Consider the following 14,951-nt stretch of genomic DNA (forward strand, 5'->3'; position numbering starts at 1 on the left):
CATTTCAAATGTATTACAAATTAAAGGAAAAATATGATAGTGGCTTAAAATTTTTAACTGTCCAAGCTTTATCTGCAGCTTTTAATAATGCTTCCTTGCAAAGTTTGACTTTTTAAAAAAACCTGGACATGACACTGCTGTGTTAGGTGTATTTTTTTGTCCAGTAAAATATCATCCAGAAGTTTGACTTTAGGGCACCCACATTCTAATTCATGGCTGCAGACTAAGTTTATAAAATTTGGAATATTTTTCTTTTTTTTTTTTGTACCAGGGATTGAACCCAGGGTGTCACACATGCTATGCAAGTGCTCTACCACAGAGTTCCTCCCCAGCCCCCAAATTGGGAATCTTGTAGGCAACAATGCATATCATTTATTTCAGGGAAAGCAAACTCACGCTCTCATTGGTGACTTTTCCAGTTACATTTGAAATTTTCAACTTTATGGATGAACAGAAAGTGAAAGGGGGAAGAAAAGAACACATAAAATAAGAGGAAAGGAAATTTTAAATCAGGAATGATTCTGATGAAGACAAGTGATTATCAAAATCATTTTTTGAAAAGGAATAATATAGTGTGTTGTAAAAACTCAGAGCAAAATCTTAGGGATTAATTGGAGAAAGGATTACATTGAATATATTTTAAGCAAATTTTTCATTAGCAAAATCAAGCAGCATTCATTTTAAGATTAATGCTTAAGGTGTTAGCATTTGAGCGACATTTGGTTAAACAAATTTTTGCTGAATGATTCATGAGCTCACCACTCTCTTCAATTGACAGGTTTTGGTCTGAAGTCTTTTCTGCCTCTGTAGTGGAGGCACCACTTACACATTCATCTACAGCAACCCCACTATTGGCTGTTAAACTGGGTTGGTTCTTACTGGAAACTTGGCCCAGGGCTTTGTGCCCAACTTCAGATGTATTTAATTTAATTTGTTCCTGCCCAGATGTACTTATGTCACAAGATACTAGTAGCTTCTCCTCCAAGGGTGGGCCTAAACAAACAGCATGAAGAATTACTTGTATATAACTGCATATTTCTAATCTTTTAAATCATCCTTTTGCCACCCATATTCTAAGGGTAAGGCCCTGCCACACATAATAATCCAAGCACTACCCATTTGAATAGTACTTCAGAGACTAGAAATTTTGGAGAACTTAAACATAATTATCTACTCTGATTCTCAAGAATTCTATATAGTAGGTAGAATAGTGCAGTGGAAGGAGCACTACATTGGAAACCTGGCAATCTACAAGATAAAGAACTTTCACTAATTACTTGGGAGGCCTCTGGCAGTAATATCCCTGGATCTGTTTCCAAATCTGTTGAATGCTAAAAGTCTGGACTAAGTACATGGCTGCCAAAATCCTTCCCAGCACCATACCGTGTGAAGACAGAGTGTGTAGCTGCCCCCATTATTTCATAGCTGATAAGAACTGAGATACACAACTGTTTAAAGGACTTGTTGAAAGACAAATTGTTAGTAAAGGAATATTCTGGGCTTCTGCCTCCCAGGATTTTGTCACTGAATCAGAAAGAGCACTTTGTAAAAAAGCTTTTCCAAGCTTATTTATTCATAAGAAAATGGTACTGGTGATTTTCTCCCAAAAAGATTTAAGACTGAAGTTTGTTTTTAAAGTATAAGGTGATTTAAATGTTTCTAATTTAGTAGCAAAAAGTATTAAACTCTTTTCTGGCATATGAAGACTCTAGAACTTTAAAAACTGGACTTTTATTTGGTGGATTTCAACAGTGCTCATACTTTCATGTACACATTTCTTTGTCAACATCACTGTTATTTTCTACTTATATGAGAAAAATAAATCATCCTAAAATAACTTAACATTTCCATTAACAATGCTAGGAGTTACCTGCTTTCTGTACATGGTGTGAGGCTGAAGCAGCAGAGAAATAAGGAATTTGCCCAGGGACACCATGTAACGCAAAAGACACTGGAATCTGACCTGGAGGGAGGGGCTGTGCACCAGCCTTCTGTGTGTGCAACTGGCCAAGTGGGGTGGTGGGATGGAAAGACTGAAAGGGTGGGGCTGTGGAAGAAGGCCCACACGTAGGAACTTCAATGGGCCCCTGCATAAAGTCACTGAATTCTTCTTCATCAAGAAAGGCAGGTGATGGGGAGACAGTTTTAGTAGAATGAGATGATGTGGGACAATCTGCAAAATGGAAAATGGTAATGAAACACACAGAAATGAAAATCAATGGAGAAAAAGAAATTAAGATGTAGTACAATTTCAAAGAATACACTGAAATATGAACAATGGAAGTGAATAATAAGTACTAATAGTCAAATGGAATTATACAATGTGTGAAAACTATTTTGATATTTACACACAATTTTATATTTTTAAAAAAGGCTTTAAGTTATTTTGCATTTGATTCAAAAACAGAAAAATGTAAAACTCAGTATTTCCTTCTTTCTCTTATTAGGTTAGTACTAATTTCTTTTCCCTAACCAAAACCACTAATGAATTTATATCACAGTGGTAATTTTTTTTGAAATCCAAATGTTCTGTTTATCTGGATAATGTTTGCTGAAACCAATGTACGTATACCAGATATAAGAAATCTACCAATATGTTGCTGACTGGATTTCAGACATATATTCTCTGATGTTTAAATTTCATTATTTAGTAGGAAATTCAGTAACAAATAATTTTCCATATACCGTGGCTGGTCAATATATTTCATATAGATCACATTTCAGTAGTTATCACATGGGAAATGAATATCACAAGAAAAGATAAGAGTGTTAAACACATTATCAAGGTGATATTTTCTTGTGAAAAGCCTCAAAATGCATGCCACAAAGTGCTGAATGAAACAACTCAACAGTCAGTTTAAGAAAATCATGACAGGGCCCGGGATTTAGCTCAGTGGTTTCACCACCTGCTTTGCAAGTGCAAGGACCCGAGTTCAATCCCCGGTACCAAAAAAAAAAAAAAAAAAAAAAAAAAGAGAGAGAAAATCATGACTGACAACTATATTTAAAAGCATTTGGCACTAAATAACAAACATCACTGTGCCTTTTTCTGTTCAACGCGAGACTCACTTATATTAGATTCACTTCAATAAAGTTGCTCTATAGGGGCTACATGTTTTTTGGTGGTGGTACTGGAGATTGATCCCACAGTCTCTGCGCTGAGCTACATCCCCAGCCCCCCGCTCCCCTTTTAAAAATTTCGAGTCAGGGTTTTGCTTAAGTTGCTACATTGCCCAGGGTGGGCTCAAATTTGTGATCTTCCTGGCTCAACCTCACAGAATGCTCGTATTATAGGCATGTACCACCATGCCTGGCCAGGGCCTACATTTAACACAAAGCTCATTAATATTACTTTATTATTGCTTCTCCACAGCTACTTTGAATTGCTTTAATATTTACTACAGTCTAATGTCACAAGGAACATTTTTAAGGAAATAGCTATCATCTGAAAAATCAGTACTACATACTAATACCACTCTTTAGAATAAAATCCCGAAATATTGAAATTCTATGAAAGATACAAAATAAATATGCAAAATTACTGCTGTAATTAATTTTATGTGAAAAAGAAAAAGCCATGCCATATTGAATTTCAGGCCTCCCAACAATGCTTACAAAGACTATGGATTTAGATTCTTAGCTACTTTGAATATTTTTTAAATGGACTTGGCTCCATTTTACAATATAAAGCAAAGTACATTTTATGTATGCATGTATGTATGTATGTACCAGGGATCGAACTTAGGCAAAGTACATTTTATATTCCAATAATATAAAGTATATTTCATAATCCAATATACGGTAAATGCTAAATCAGCTTTCCTTGCATTTGGCTGGAATTATGTTAATTCTATGTGATACATATTTTGGCTCATAAACTTGCAACTACATATATGATTTTTTTTTGTATTAAATTCTTTTATTGGTACATTGTAGGTATACAACACAATTACATTTCTCATTGGGAATTGTACCTTTATATAATGCATCTTGGTTCTTATTTTTTCCCCATTCCTAGCCCTCCCTTCACGCCCTCCACCCTTCCCTATTTACAAAGACTTTATTTCCATTTTTTCCATTACTACATATATGATTAATGAGAAACAAAAATTAATACGATAAATATAGTTTATATATTCAATATTTTAAGATAAAAAGTCTATGGGAGAAAATTAAAAGATGTCTATGGTGGTAAAAGGGTTAGAACATTTTTTTAATATGCTTTAGAGCTAGGACTAAGACCCTAAATGGACAGGCTCTGGAATCTTCTTGGGGTTGCTTCAGATCAAACTTTTTCTATCTTAGCATGAAATTGTTAACTAGAAATTGTAAACTGCAAATATGTTGATTCTGGAGATTTGAACCTCAAAGCACCAATTTCTTTTGGCGGGGGTGTTTCAGACAGGGTCTTGCTATGTAGTTGAGGCTGTCCTTGAATTCACTATGTAGTCCCAGATCTGTACTGAGCTTGAAGGAAAAGTTCAGCACTGACTCTTCCGACACAAGTAGTGGTCAATTAAACACATGGGGACTATAAATCACTTTCTAAGAAAAAAAAAATTTAATGCCTTTTAAAATTAAAACTACCTGGTTTCTTAGGGTGTGATGCTGGAGTAGGGTGCATCTTAGCATCTCTGGAAAATCCATCTAAGTTTCCTTTGATGGCTTCCAAAGCATCATCTCTACTCTTCTCTCCTGTCTAAGAGACAACAAAAATATATTTCTTTACTTACCTCTCACTTTGTTCTAAACTCTCTCAAATTAAATGAAAAGCACAGATTAGTGTATTTCCAATGACATACTTCTGATAATGAATTCTCCAAGTCAGAAAGACACTGCTAGGTACATAAAGAGAAGGCATAAAATGACACTCTAGAGAATATAAGACTATTTAAAGAGCCAATACTTCAGGTCAGGGCTTTCAGATGTTAAGTGTTCTATAAGAGTTTCAACAGAAATCCATTTCATATCACCAAATGTAAGATTAATGTTTCCCAAGAAAAAAATTATGAAGTTTGCCATGGTAGCAAAAAAGAATTGAGAAGTTAATCTTATTCTTATCAACAACAGAACATATTTACAGAAAGAGAGAAAGCTTTCTCTTAGTATGTAGGTAAACTAAACTGAAGAAAATCAATCATAGCCTGAGCTTGGGCTGGCATCTCAGTGATAAAATCCACTGAATGAGTGAAAGAGACCTCCAGGATGTGTGTTTTAGGAGGGGAGAGATGGTGCGCATATTACCTTGGGCTTTACACTACTCAGAAGTCTGAGCTTTTGCTTCTGCTCTTCAAACTGGCGTCTTTTTCTTTCTTCTTCTAAGAGTTTTTGCTGTTGCTCAAATCGTTTTCTGAGGGAAAAGCAATCCAATAAAGATCCAACTTCTGGGATTAACTTACATTTAGATTTCTACTAAGAATTTCAGCAGTATCATCTTGCATTTCTAGAACTATAACCTTCACTACTAATTATGTCTAATTTTCTTTCTTTTTCTTTTTTTTTTTTTGGTACCAGGGATTGAACTCAGGACCTTGCACTTGTGAGGCAGGCGCCGGAACCACTGAGCTAAACCCCCGGCCCTGTCTAATTTTCTTATGACAATGTTTTCTCGCTATCTTAATTCTAAAATATTGGAAATGAGCCTAAAATGACTTAAACTATGTATATGTATTTATTTTTTATCTAACTTGCAAGGGAGAAAACATCTTTGCAAAGTAATGTCAAAATTAGGGAGGCAGCCAGGTAAGGTGGTACATGCTAGAAATGCCAATACTCAGGAGGCTGAGGCAGAAGAATCTTGAGTTTAAGGCCAGCCTGGATTACACAGTGAGACCCTATCTCAAAACAAAACCTCAGTGAGACAGACAAACACAAAAACATTGTTTCTATATTAAAAAAAAGTTTTCTTAGGAAGGCAGTGTCTACAGGAGAAAGAGTAAAGCTCTGAGAATCAGGGACCTGCATTTGGGTTCAGGCTTTGCTGGTAACCGCTGGTAACCTGGATTATAAGTCACTTCATTTCTCTGGACCTCACTTTCCCTAGATGTCTGAAGTATGAGATCTCTAAGGACTCTTTTGGTTCTAAACTTCTAATAGAGTTTTAAAAGCAACTTGACTATTTTGGTTTCAAATCTGAATTTAACAGTTTATAAAATAGTTGCTAATATGTATCTGTTATCCTTGAATCCTGATGGTCTCTTACTGCTGCTCTTCAGCAAACTGCTTCTGCATGTCTGGAGTATACTGTGGGCCTGGAGGACGCATGCCTAGAAATGGTGCTTGTCCCAGGTAAGGCATTCCTGCTGCTGGCATTGGGCCCATTGGTATCCCTGCCTAGAAGAAACAGATAAAGACTTAAAAAATCAATTTTTCCTTTTAATTATAACAAAGAAAAGTGTAACTTGCACAAATTCTTTCTTCATATTAGGAAAGTGTAAAAGATTTAAAGAACTTAAGCTAAAACTAGAAAGCTCCTCTTAATATCTTGCCCCTCCATTCTCTTCACTGTCTCAGAAGCGACCACTGCTAATAGTCTGAGGGGTGTATGTGTGTAAAACCTTCAAGCTGTGTATGGAAGCACACACATACTTATATTTCTGTGAGCTCACGAATCCACAAGCTTTGAGAAGTATCATATCTCATATGCCTTTGTATTTTCCAACAATACATAAGATCCTGGCATATGTTGATTATTCTACAAATGAATTCCCAATATTTATGAAAAGATTTTGATGTTCGCTATCATAAGGCTGACATCCATTCTTTTACACTACACAAAATATACTTCTTACTCAACAAAGTTTACTGAAGCATCCAGAAATAACAGTATGGCACAATAGCTTACCATAAAATCTGTATTAAAAATGATGATAAGAGCCATAATAATGGCTAATTTTCACTGAGTAAAAATTCTTTTATTCCTCAGCCTTCTCCCTAAAAGGTTCCCCTTCTATCCTGGATGCTCACTGAAACTTTCTCATTTGCAGCCAATTCCTTGGTGTGGTCTCCTAGTTTTTTAATAATGTATATGGATGTGAGAGTTCCTATTTACTTATTCAACTCTCTGGTATTCACCCCCTTGTGCAGTAGTCCCAATACAGTCCCCATGGTGGAGAAATGGTCAAGTGTGGCTAGGTCATAAAAGACAATGAACATCATCTGACATCATCTCTCAAATCACTTGCTGTAGAGAGGTCTATGTGGAACTAGAGCACCACCTAGGAACGGAAGCTGCCAGCCACGTGAGTGGGATCCTTGGAAGCAGATCCTCTAACCTCAGTTAAGCCTGTAGAAGATGTAGCATCTTAACTAAAACCTCATGAGACACCCCAAACCAGAACAACCCAACTAAAGCCACTCCCCAATTCCTGCCCACAGGAAAGCTGAGGTGTTTATTGCTATTTTCTCCATCAATTTTGAAAGATAATTTTGCAGGATATATCACTCTGGGTTGGAAGTTGTTTTAGGGCTTGAAATACTTCATTCCAAGCTCTCCTTGCCTTTAAGGTTTGTGTTGAGAAACCTACTTTAATTCTAATGGGTTTCCCTTTATAGGTGATTTGGTGCTTTTCTCATAGCTTTTAAGATTCTGTTCTTATATTAGATTTCTGGTTATTTTAATTATGATGTGGTGTGGAATTTTTTTTTTCTTTTTTCTTTTTTGATTATGGCTATTTGGGGTTCTAAATCCCCCACTTGTCTGTATATTAAATTGCTTTGCCATGTCTGCTAAGTTTTCTGCTATTACTTCTGTTAACAGGTTTTTTATGCCCTATTGCTATTTTAAGCTACTAAATTTTAGAGTAACTTTTTAGACAGCAACAGATAATTAAATACAATCATGTTTGGATTTATTAGATTTCCTGAATCTGTGGATCAAGGTCTTTCAACAGTTCAGGAAACTTCTCTGCCATTATGTCTTCTGATTTACTTTCCTCCTTTTTTCTTTGTAGGATTCCAACTAAACATTTATTAGGCTTTCTCATTATATCTTCAAAAATCTCTCTCATAGATGGGCATAGTGGCAAATGCCTGTAATCAGCACTCTGGAAGATTAAGGCAGGAGGATCTTAAGTTCAAGCCCAACCTGGGCAACTTAGCAAGAACCTGCCTTAAAAAAGGAGGGAGGCTGGGAATAGGGATGTGTCCTAGGTCATCACTAGCATTGTAAACCAAACCAAACCAAACCAAAAAACTCTTCTATATTTTCTCCCTTTTCATTTTGTATGCATTCTAGACAGCTTCCCCAGGCCTATCTTCAGCTCTCTATTTTAGCTATTTATAATCTATTAAGCCAGTCAGAGAATATTTGTTTTGCATTGGAGATTGAATCCAGGACCCTGGCACTGAGCTCCCCTACTCCTTCATGAAATAGAGTCTCATGAAGTTGCTAAATTGCCTAGGCTGGGCTCAAACTTGTAAGCCTTCTATTTCAGCCACCCAGAGTACTGGGATTATAAACAAGATTTCTTTTTTGGGGTTACTTTTCAATTTTGAAATTGTTTAAATCTGCTGTATCACTTTTTATAACTAAATGCTCTACCAAATATTTCTACTTCAGCCTTTATTTCTTAGATTATGGAAAATGTAGTTCCACAGCCTATTTTGGTAATTCCAATAACTCATATTTTTATGATTTTTAGAGTGTTTGCCTAGCATGCCTGAAGCGCTGGGTTTGATCTCCACACTGGCGGAAAAAAAAAAAGAAGCTGGGCACTGCGGCACATGCCTTTAGTCCCAGTTACTTGGAAGGCAGAGGTTTGAGAATCATTTAAACACAGGAATCCAAAGCCACCCTGGGAAACATAACAAGATGCCATCTCTAAATATATAAATAACATAGCTCTGGGTATGTAGACACCTAACAACAAACAATACCTATATAAAGAATCAACCAAAAGGGCAAGTACCTGCATAGCAATTGGTCCTTGGGACATTTGAGAGCTGTAATTCATCCCCATCATGCCTTGCATATTAGGTTGCATGACAGAGACCATAGGAAATCCTTGTTGCTGCATTGGCATTAGGCCTGCTGGAAAACATGAAGGCAGTATTAAAATCAATATATTTTGGGGGCCAGGGATTTAGCTCAGTTGTTTCCACCACTTGCCTCACCTGCAAGGTCCTGAGTTTGATCCTAGGTTCAAAAAAAAAAAAAAAAAAAAAAATATATATATATATATATATATACATATGTGTATATGTGTGTGTGTGTGTGTATATATATATATATATATTTAAACTTTTTAAAAATTTGTTTTCTTAAAACCACAAGTACCTACGGGACTTTGTACTTGGACTGAGAGGCTGCACAGTGGATGGAAAAAGCACAGGTTCCTGATGAGACAGAGTATAAATTCCAACACTCTCATTTACTTAGCTGTATGATCTCAGGCAAGCTACAAAACTTCACCCGTAAAATGAAGACAATATTTGTTCTATAGAATTTGTATGCACATTAGAAAAATTAACAAGATGGCTTAATTCTGGTATTTTGCCTTCCAGATGGCCCCCAAATATTTCTGCCTCCTAATATTCATATACTGTGTCATTCCCTTGCACACTGAACTAGTATAAACAACAGGATATTGTGGAAATGACAGCACTTGCTCTGGGGAAAGCCACTTCTGCAGCATGATAACACACTGTCCTCTGGAGAATCCATGTGGTGAGGAAGTGAGGCCTCCTGCCAAAAGCAGCATGGCTTTGGCATCTATGTGAATAAGCCGTCTTGGTAGCATAACTTCTAGCCCCATGAAACCTTCAGATGACTGAAGTTCTGGCTGACATCTTTACTGCAATCTCATGAGAGGCCTTGAGCCAGAACCATCCACAAAGGCCACTCTGATTTCTCACCCATAGACACAGTATGAAATAACATTTACTTTTTGAAATTTTGAAGTAAATTGTCATGAGACAGCAGATAACTAATACAATCACAATGAGGAGCATGGATTCTGGAAGCCAACCAGAAGTACCACTTCCTAGCTTTGGGACTGACCTTGGGCAATTTGCTTAACCTCTTTCTAGGCCTTGGTTTCTCATTTGTAAAACTGTTTAATACTCAATGTGTCAAAGAAATGCTATTCTTCTTCTTTTTCCTAACATGAATAGTATACTCCTTGGCATGAAGAGTATATGATGCTATAACAGGAAAACTATCAGTAAACTATGACTTAGACTAGTATCTCCAAACTTTACCAATAAAGTACAATATTCTCAAGAGCAGAGGAGAATGAATATAGGTACATTTGTTTGGGGATTTAATAAATACTAATGCCTAGCATACGTAAGGCACAGTTCTATATGACTGGTATGTAATACTGAATAATACAAAATCCCTACATAGCTTGAGCACAAATTTCACAGTATTCTAATTTTCCATTTTACCACACATTACAGTCATGTTGGTGCTACTAGAACTAGGAATTATTATTATTATTATTATTTATTTTTTTTTTTTTGTACTGGGGATTGAACTTCAGACCTTGTGCTTGTGAAGCAGGCACTGGAACCACTGAGATAAATCCCCGGCCCAGGAATTATTCTTTTAATCAAGTTTAAAAAATGAACATTTAGGAAAGTATACAACATTTATCTTGTGTTTTCTTTGCTTTCCAGGTTACTCACGCCTAGCTTAATTTCAGAAGCACCGACATGTACTTTTATTTTTTTACTATTTTTATTTTTTGTATATCCTTTTATTGGTACATTTTAGGTGTACAACATAATGACATTCAACCTTGGAAATATGCACCTTTACATACTCTCTTGGTTCTTATTTTTCCCCCTTCCCCTTCCCTTCAACCCCTCCATCCCTTCATATTTACAAAGAATTTGTTTCTATTTTTTCGTTTTCTCATATTGATTCCATTCCCCTCTTTCCTTTCCCCTACCCCTCCCACTTCCCCTTCCCCTTTGCCCCTCTTCTTCCTATTTCACATTATCTATTATACCTTTTAGTCCTTATTTACACTTTCAGTTTCTCACACTAGAGAAACAATTCGGTATTTACACATGTGTCCTGTTTATTTCACTTAAGAGTATCGTCTCAATGTGCATCCATTTAGCAATAAATGTCTCTAATTTCTTGTTTTTGATGGCTGAGTAGTACTCCGTTTTATTAAAAAAAACACATTTTCTTGATCCAGTCTCCAGTTGATGGGCATTTGGGCTGTTTCCAAGTTTTAGCTATTACAAACTGTGCTGCTATAAACATGGATGCACATATATTGCTGTGGTATGATTCTTTTAATTCTTTGGGAAGATACCCAGCAGAGGAATAGCTGGGTCAAATGGGACTTCCAGTCCTAGTTCTTTGAGGTATCTCCATACTGATTTCCACAGTGGTTGCACCAATCTACACTTCCACCAGCAGTGGAGCAGGGTTCCTCTTACCTACCAGCCCCGCCAGCATTTGTTGTTGGTTGATTTCATGATAGCAGCCATTCTTTCTGGGGTGAGGTGGAATCTCAGCGTTGTTTTCATTTGCATCTCTCGAATGACCAGTGATGTTGAACATTTTTTCATATGTTTATTTGCCATGTTTACTTCTTTGTGTGAGAAATGTCTGTTCATTTCAGATGCCCATTTTCGGATTGGGTCTTTAAATTTGGGAGGTCTGGTTTTTTTAAGTTCTTTATAGATTCAAGATAGTAGACCTTTGTCTGAAGGACTGCTGGTGAAAATTTTTTCCCACATTGTGGGTTGTCTCTTCACACTGCTGGTGGTTTCTCTTGTTGTGCAGAAGCTTTTTAGTAAAAAGAGATCCCACTTGATTGTTTGTGCTAGTTCACGGGCAACTGAGGTTTTGTTCATATCCCAATGTCTTGAAGAGTTCTACCTAACCTCTGTTCCAGCTGGTTCAGTGTTCCTGTTTTTATATTTAGATCTTTAATCCATTTCGATTTTAGATTAGTGCATGGTGAGAGAGATAGGTCTAGTTTTAGTCTTTGGCAAGTTGAAACCCAATTTCTCCAGCACCACTTATTAAAGAGACTATCTTTCCTCCAGTGAGGGTGTTTGGCTCCTTTGTCAAAGATGAGGTGGCTGAGTGTGTCTGGAGTTGTTTCTGCATCTTCTAATCTGTTCCCGACATGTACTTTTATAAGTAATAGCTACTACAGGGAGGCTATTTATCCGTCCATTCAATCATTTATTTGGGTAGTTGAGGATCCTACTCCAAGTTGGGCACCATTCTAGGAACACAGCAATGAACAAAATCAAGTATTTGCCCTCATAGAATTTACACTGTAACTGGAGCTAATTTAGAAAACAAGCCGGACAGGCAGCTCATGCCTGAAATCCCAGCACTCTGGGAGGCTGAGGCAGGAGGATCATAAATTTGAGTCTTACTTGGGCAACTCAGCAAGACCCTGTTTCAAATTAAAAAATAAAAAAGGCTAGAGATGTAGCTCATTGTAAAGACCCTAGGTTCAATTCCTAGTATTGCAATAATAAAATTTAAAAACAAATTTAAAAACTACATGTCAGACAATGGTTAAGAGCTAGGGCAAAAAAATAAAGTAGGGTAGGAGAAAAAAGGAGAGTCAAGAAATGGAGCGGCTGTTCTTTTATATAGTCAGGTGTTTTATACAGTCAGACAAGGTCTCTCCAACAGGGTGGCATTTGAGCAAGTACCTGAAGGAAAAGAGCAACTCATGCAGATATTTGAAAAAAATATTTCAGATAAAGAAACACCAAATGCAAAGACCTTGAGGTGTCATGGAGAAGGGAAATGAACAGATTAAATATAGCCACAATAAGAGGTTTTCCTTCATGTCCTTTGGACCTAAAGTTTTATTTATTTTAATTGGCTTAATTTTTGAATAGGTAGCTTGGGTATTTGTTATGCAGTGGTGCATGCCTATAATCTCAGTGACGTGGGAGGTGGGGGCAAGAGGATCAAAAGCTTGAATCTAGCTTGGGCCCCTTAGCAAGATTCTTTGCAAAATTTTTTTTCAAAAATGTTTTTAAAGGGCTCGGGGGAAAAAAGGGCTGGAGAGCACTTGCTTAGCATGTGTGAAATCCCAGGTTCAATCCCCAGTGCTGAAAAACCAAAAAACAAAACCAAATAAACAGTGCATAAAGTGAAAAATATGTCTTTTCTCTCCTGTCTTCTGTTCAAGTACTCATGATTTTGTGGCCATGCCTGCAGTTGGTTTCTTGCATATGCTTTAAGAAATGATCTGTGCATAATTTAAAGCCTTCAAATTATCCAAAAGTCCATTCTAACACACTTTCTTTTTAAAACATCTCCGAAACAATTCCAAAGTCCAGAAGAAAAAGTACTGGCCAATGTTGGGATCTCTTTTTATTCAGTTTTATTTGTCCCACATGTAGATTTTTACTTGAAAGTTTCTAAAAACACAAAATAACAAACCATACCTGATAATGAACATGTAACTCCATAATACCTTCTTAAAGAACAAAAGATCTCTAACCATTTCCTCTAAATCTGGGACAAATGTAATTACAGATAGCTTAAATAATGCATAAATGTGAACACAATGAAAAGAAGACAACTGATCCCTGGAAAAATTTACCTGAAACTCAACCTCCATCACTGATTATAAATGGAGACAAAGTCAGGATGAGCTACTGACCACCTGAGCCGCTCTTTATCTTCCATCGCTGTGGATAACCTAGGAGTCTATTTCTCTAACAAGTCTGCCATAACCACTGGCTTTGTGAGAAGGGCCAGTTTCCAGAAGCGGCTTAGCATAGGGGCTGGGGGAAGGATATGCTGGAAAGGAAGAAGTGAGCAGAGAGAAGCAGAGAAGAGAAACAGAGTACTCATTTCTCCCTAAGTGTTGTGTTCTAGCTGCATGTGGTGTGAGTCAAGATTATATCTCTTCACTGCTGTTTCCTGGAAGCCAGAGATAGAATTGATATTGTTGGGCCTTGGTTCTAAAACTAAAGAGAAGGAGCATACTTAGTAGAGAAATTTCTCAGAATAAAACAGATTTAAATACTTTAAATCAGAGTATGTGATCTCTTTTATGTACAAGAATATTATGAGCCCATATTGCACAGAGAAAATATGGCAGTGTAAACTAACTAGAGAAGTTCATTTAACAAACATGACAGGGAGGCTATTATGTTCCATTAGTATGTTGGGTGCTAGAGATACTGATCAGCATAAACATATGTGACTCCTGCTCTATGGCACTAACAATTTAGGAGAAGAATAAACAAAAACTGAAAGGTATTATTAAGGGAATCATGGCTCATTTCAATTTTATTACCTGACTGTATTTAGTATTCTTGTTGAAAGTCTCCACCTCTAAGGTCAAACAACAATCTGCGGATAAAATGTTTAAGTTTGGAAGAAAGGAGGAGTGATCCTTATTACTCTCCAAATCAAACATTTTTTGAGAAATTTTAGGAGTAGGTGCCATACAGGTTTAAGATCACAGGAAAATTTTATTCTATTTGGCTGCAGTATGACTATTTATCCACTTAATCACTAAGTTCAGAAATATAATACTGAAAAACAAAAGTTCAAAATTTAAGCTTTCACATACCTTGAGAGGGTCTTATTCCACCTGCAACAGGAAACATGAAGCTGAAAACAGAATAAAAACACATCATGATCTTCATACATACAAAGATTTCAAACAAAACATGTAATTTTTTACATGAATCAAAGAATCATAGACAGGGCCTGGTGTTTGTCCAGCAGTACAATACTGAATTGTCCAATAGTAACACAGATTAAATGTCCAGAGAATGCATGAGGATCAGCATGTCAGTGTGAAGGGAAATTTTTGAAAGAGAAGCCAGAAAATCCGGAAACTGGTCCTGGCTTTGTCACTATGTGACCTCCTTGTTTTCCTATTTGTCCATCCATAAAATGGCAGGGTTAGTTTCCATTCAGTAAACATTTATTGAGTACTGCATAAAAAGGACTGAAACAGGTCACAATTCTGAAGACACAGATGCAACTGTGC

General features: G+C 36.6%; 1 protein-coding gene and 1 long non-coding RNA gene across 25 annotated transcripts in view; one reads left to right on the forward strand and one right to left on the reverse strand.

Annotated features, from left to right (window-relative positions):
- Synrg (synergin gamma) overlaps positions 1-14,951 on the reverse strand; it is an 87,974-nt gene that overhangs the window by 60,698 nt on the left and 12,325 nt on the right. For 7 of the 24 annotated variants that reach the window (XM_013067674.3, XM_013067676.3, XM_021248721.2 and 4 more), the window contains exons 2-8: positions 14,526-14,566; positions 8,910-9,031; positions 6,203-6,333; positions 5,245-5,350; positions 4,588-4,699; positions 1,871-2,173; positions 760-993 (exon numbers count right to left, since the gene is read on the reverse strand). In XM_013067674.3, the coding sequence (XP_012923128.2) occupies positions 760-993; positions 1,871-2,173; positions 4,588-4,699; positions 5,245-5,350; positions 6,203-6,333; positions 8,910-9,031; positions 14,526-14,566 (1,049 nt within the window). Of the gene's footprint in view, positions 1-759; positions 994-1,870; positions 2,174-4,587; positions 4,700-5,244; positions 5,351-6,202; positions 6,334-8,909; positions 9,032-14,525; positions 14,567-14,951 lie in introns of those variants that run through there. The other 17 variants (XM_004870422.4, XM_021248724.2, XM_021248725.2 and 14 more) reach the window with 10 other exon arrangements.
- On the forward strand, positions 6,329-9,189 carry LOC147823792 (uncharacterized). Its single transcript, XR_015443274.1, has 2 exons — positions 6,329-7,387; positions 8,643-9,189. It is a non-coding gene; the product is annotated as an uncharacterized LOC147823792 (long non-coding RNA).

Source organism: Heterocephalus glaber, unplaced genomic scaffold (assembly GCF_053883595.1).
Source record: "Heterocephalus glaber isolate CG9 unplaced genomic scaffold, H.glaber_assembly_v1.0 deba00001564, whole genome shotgun sequence".
NCBI lineage: Eukaryota > Metazoa > Chordata > Mammalia > Rodentia > Bathyergidae > Heterocephalus > Heterocephalus glaber.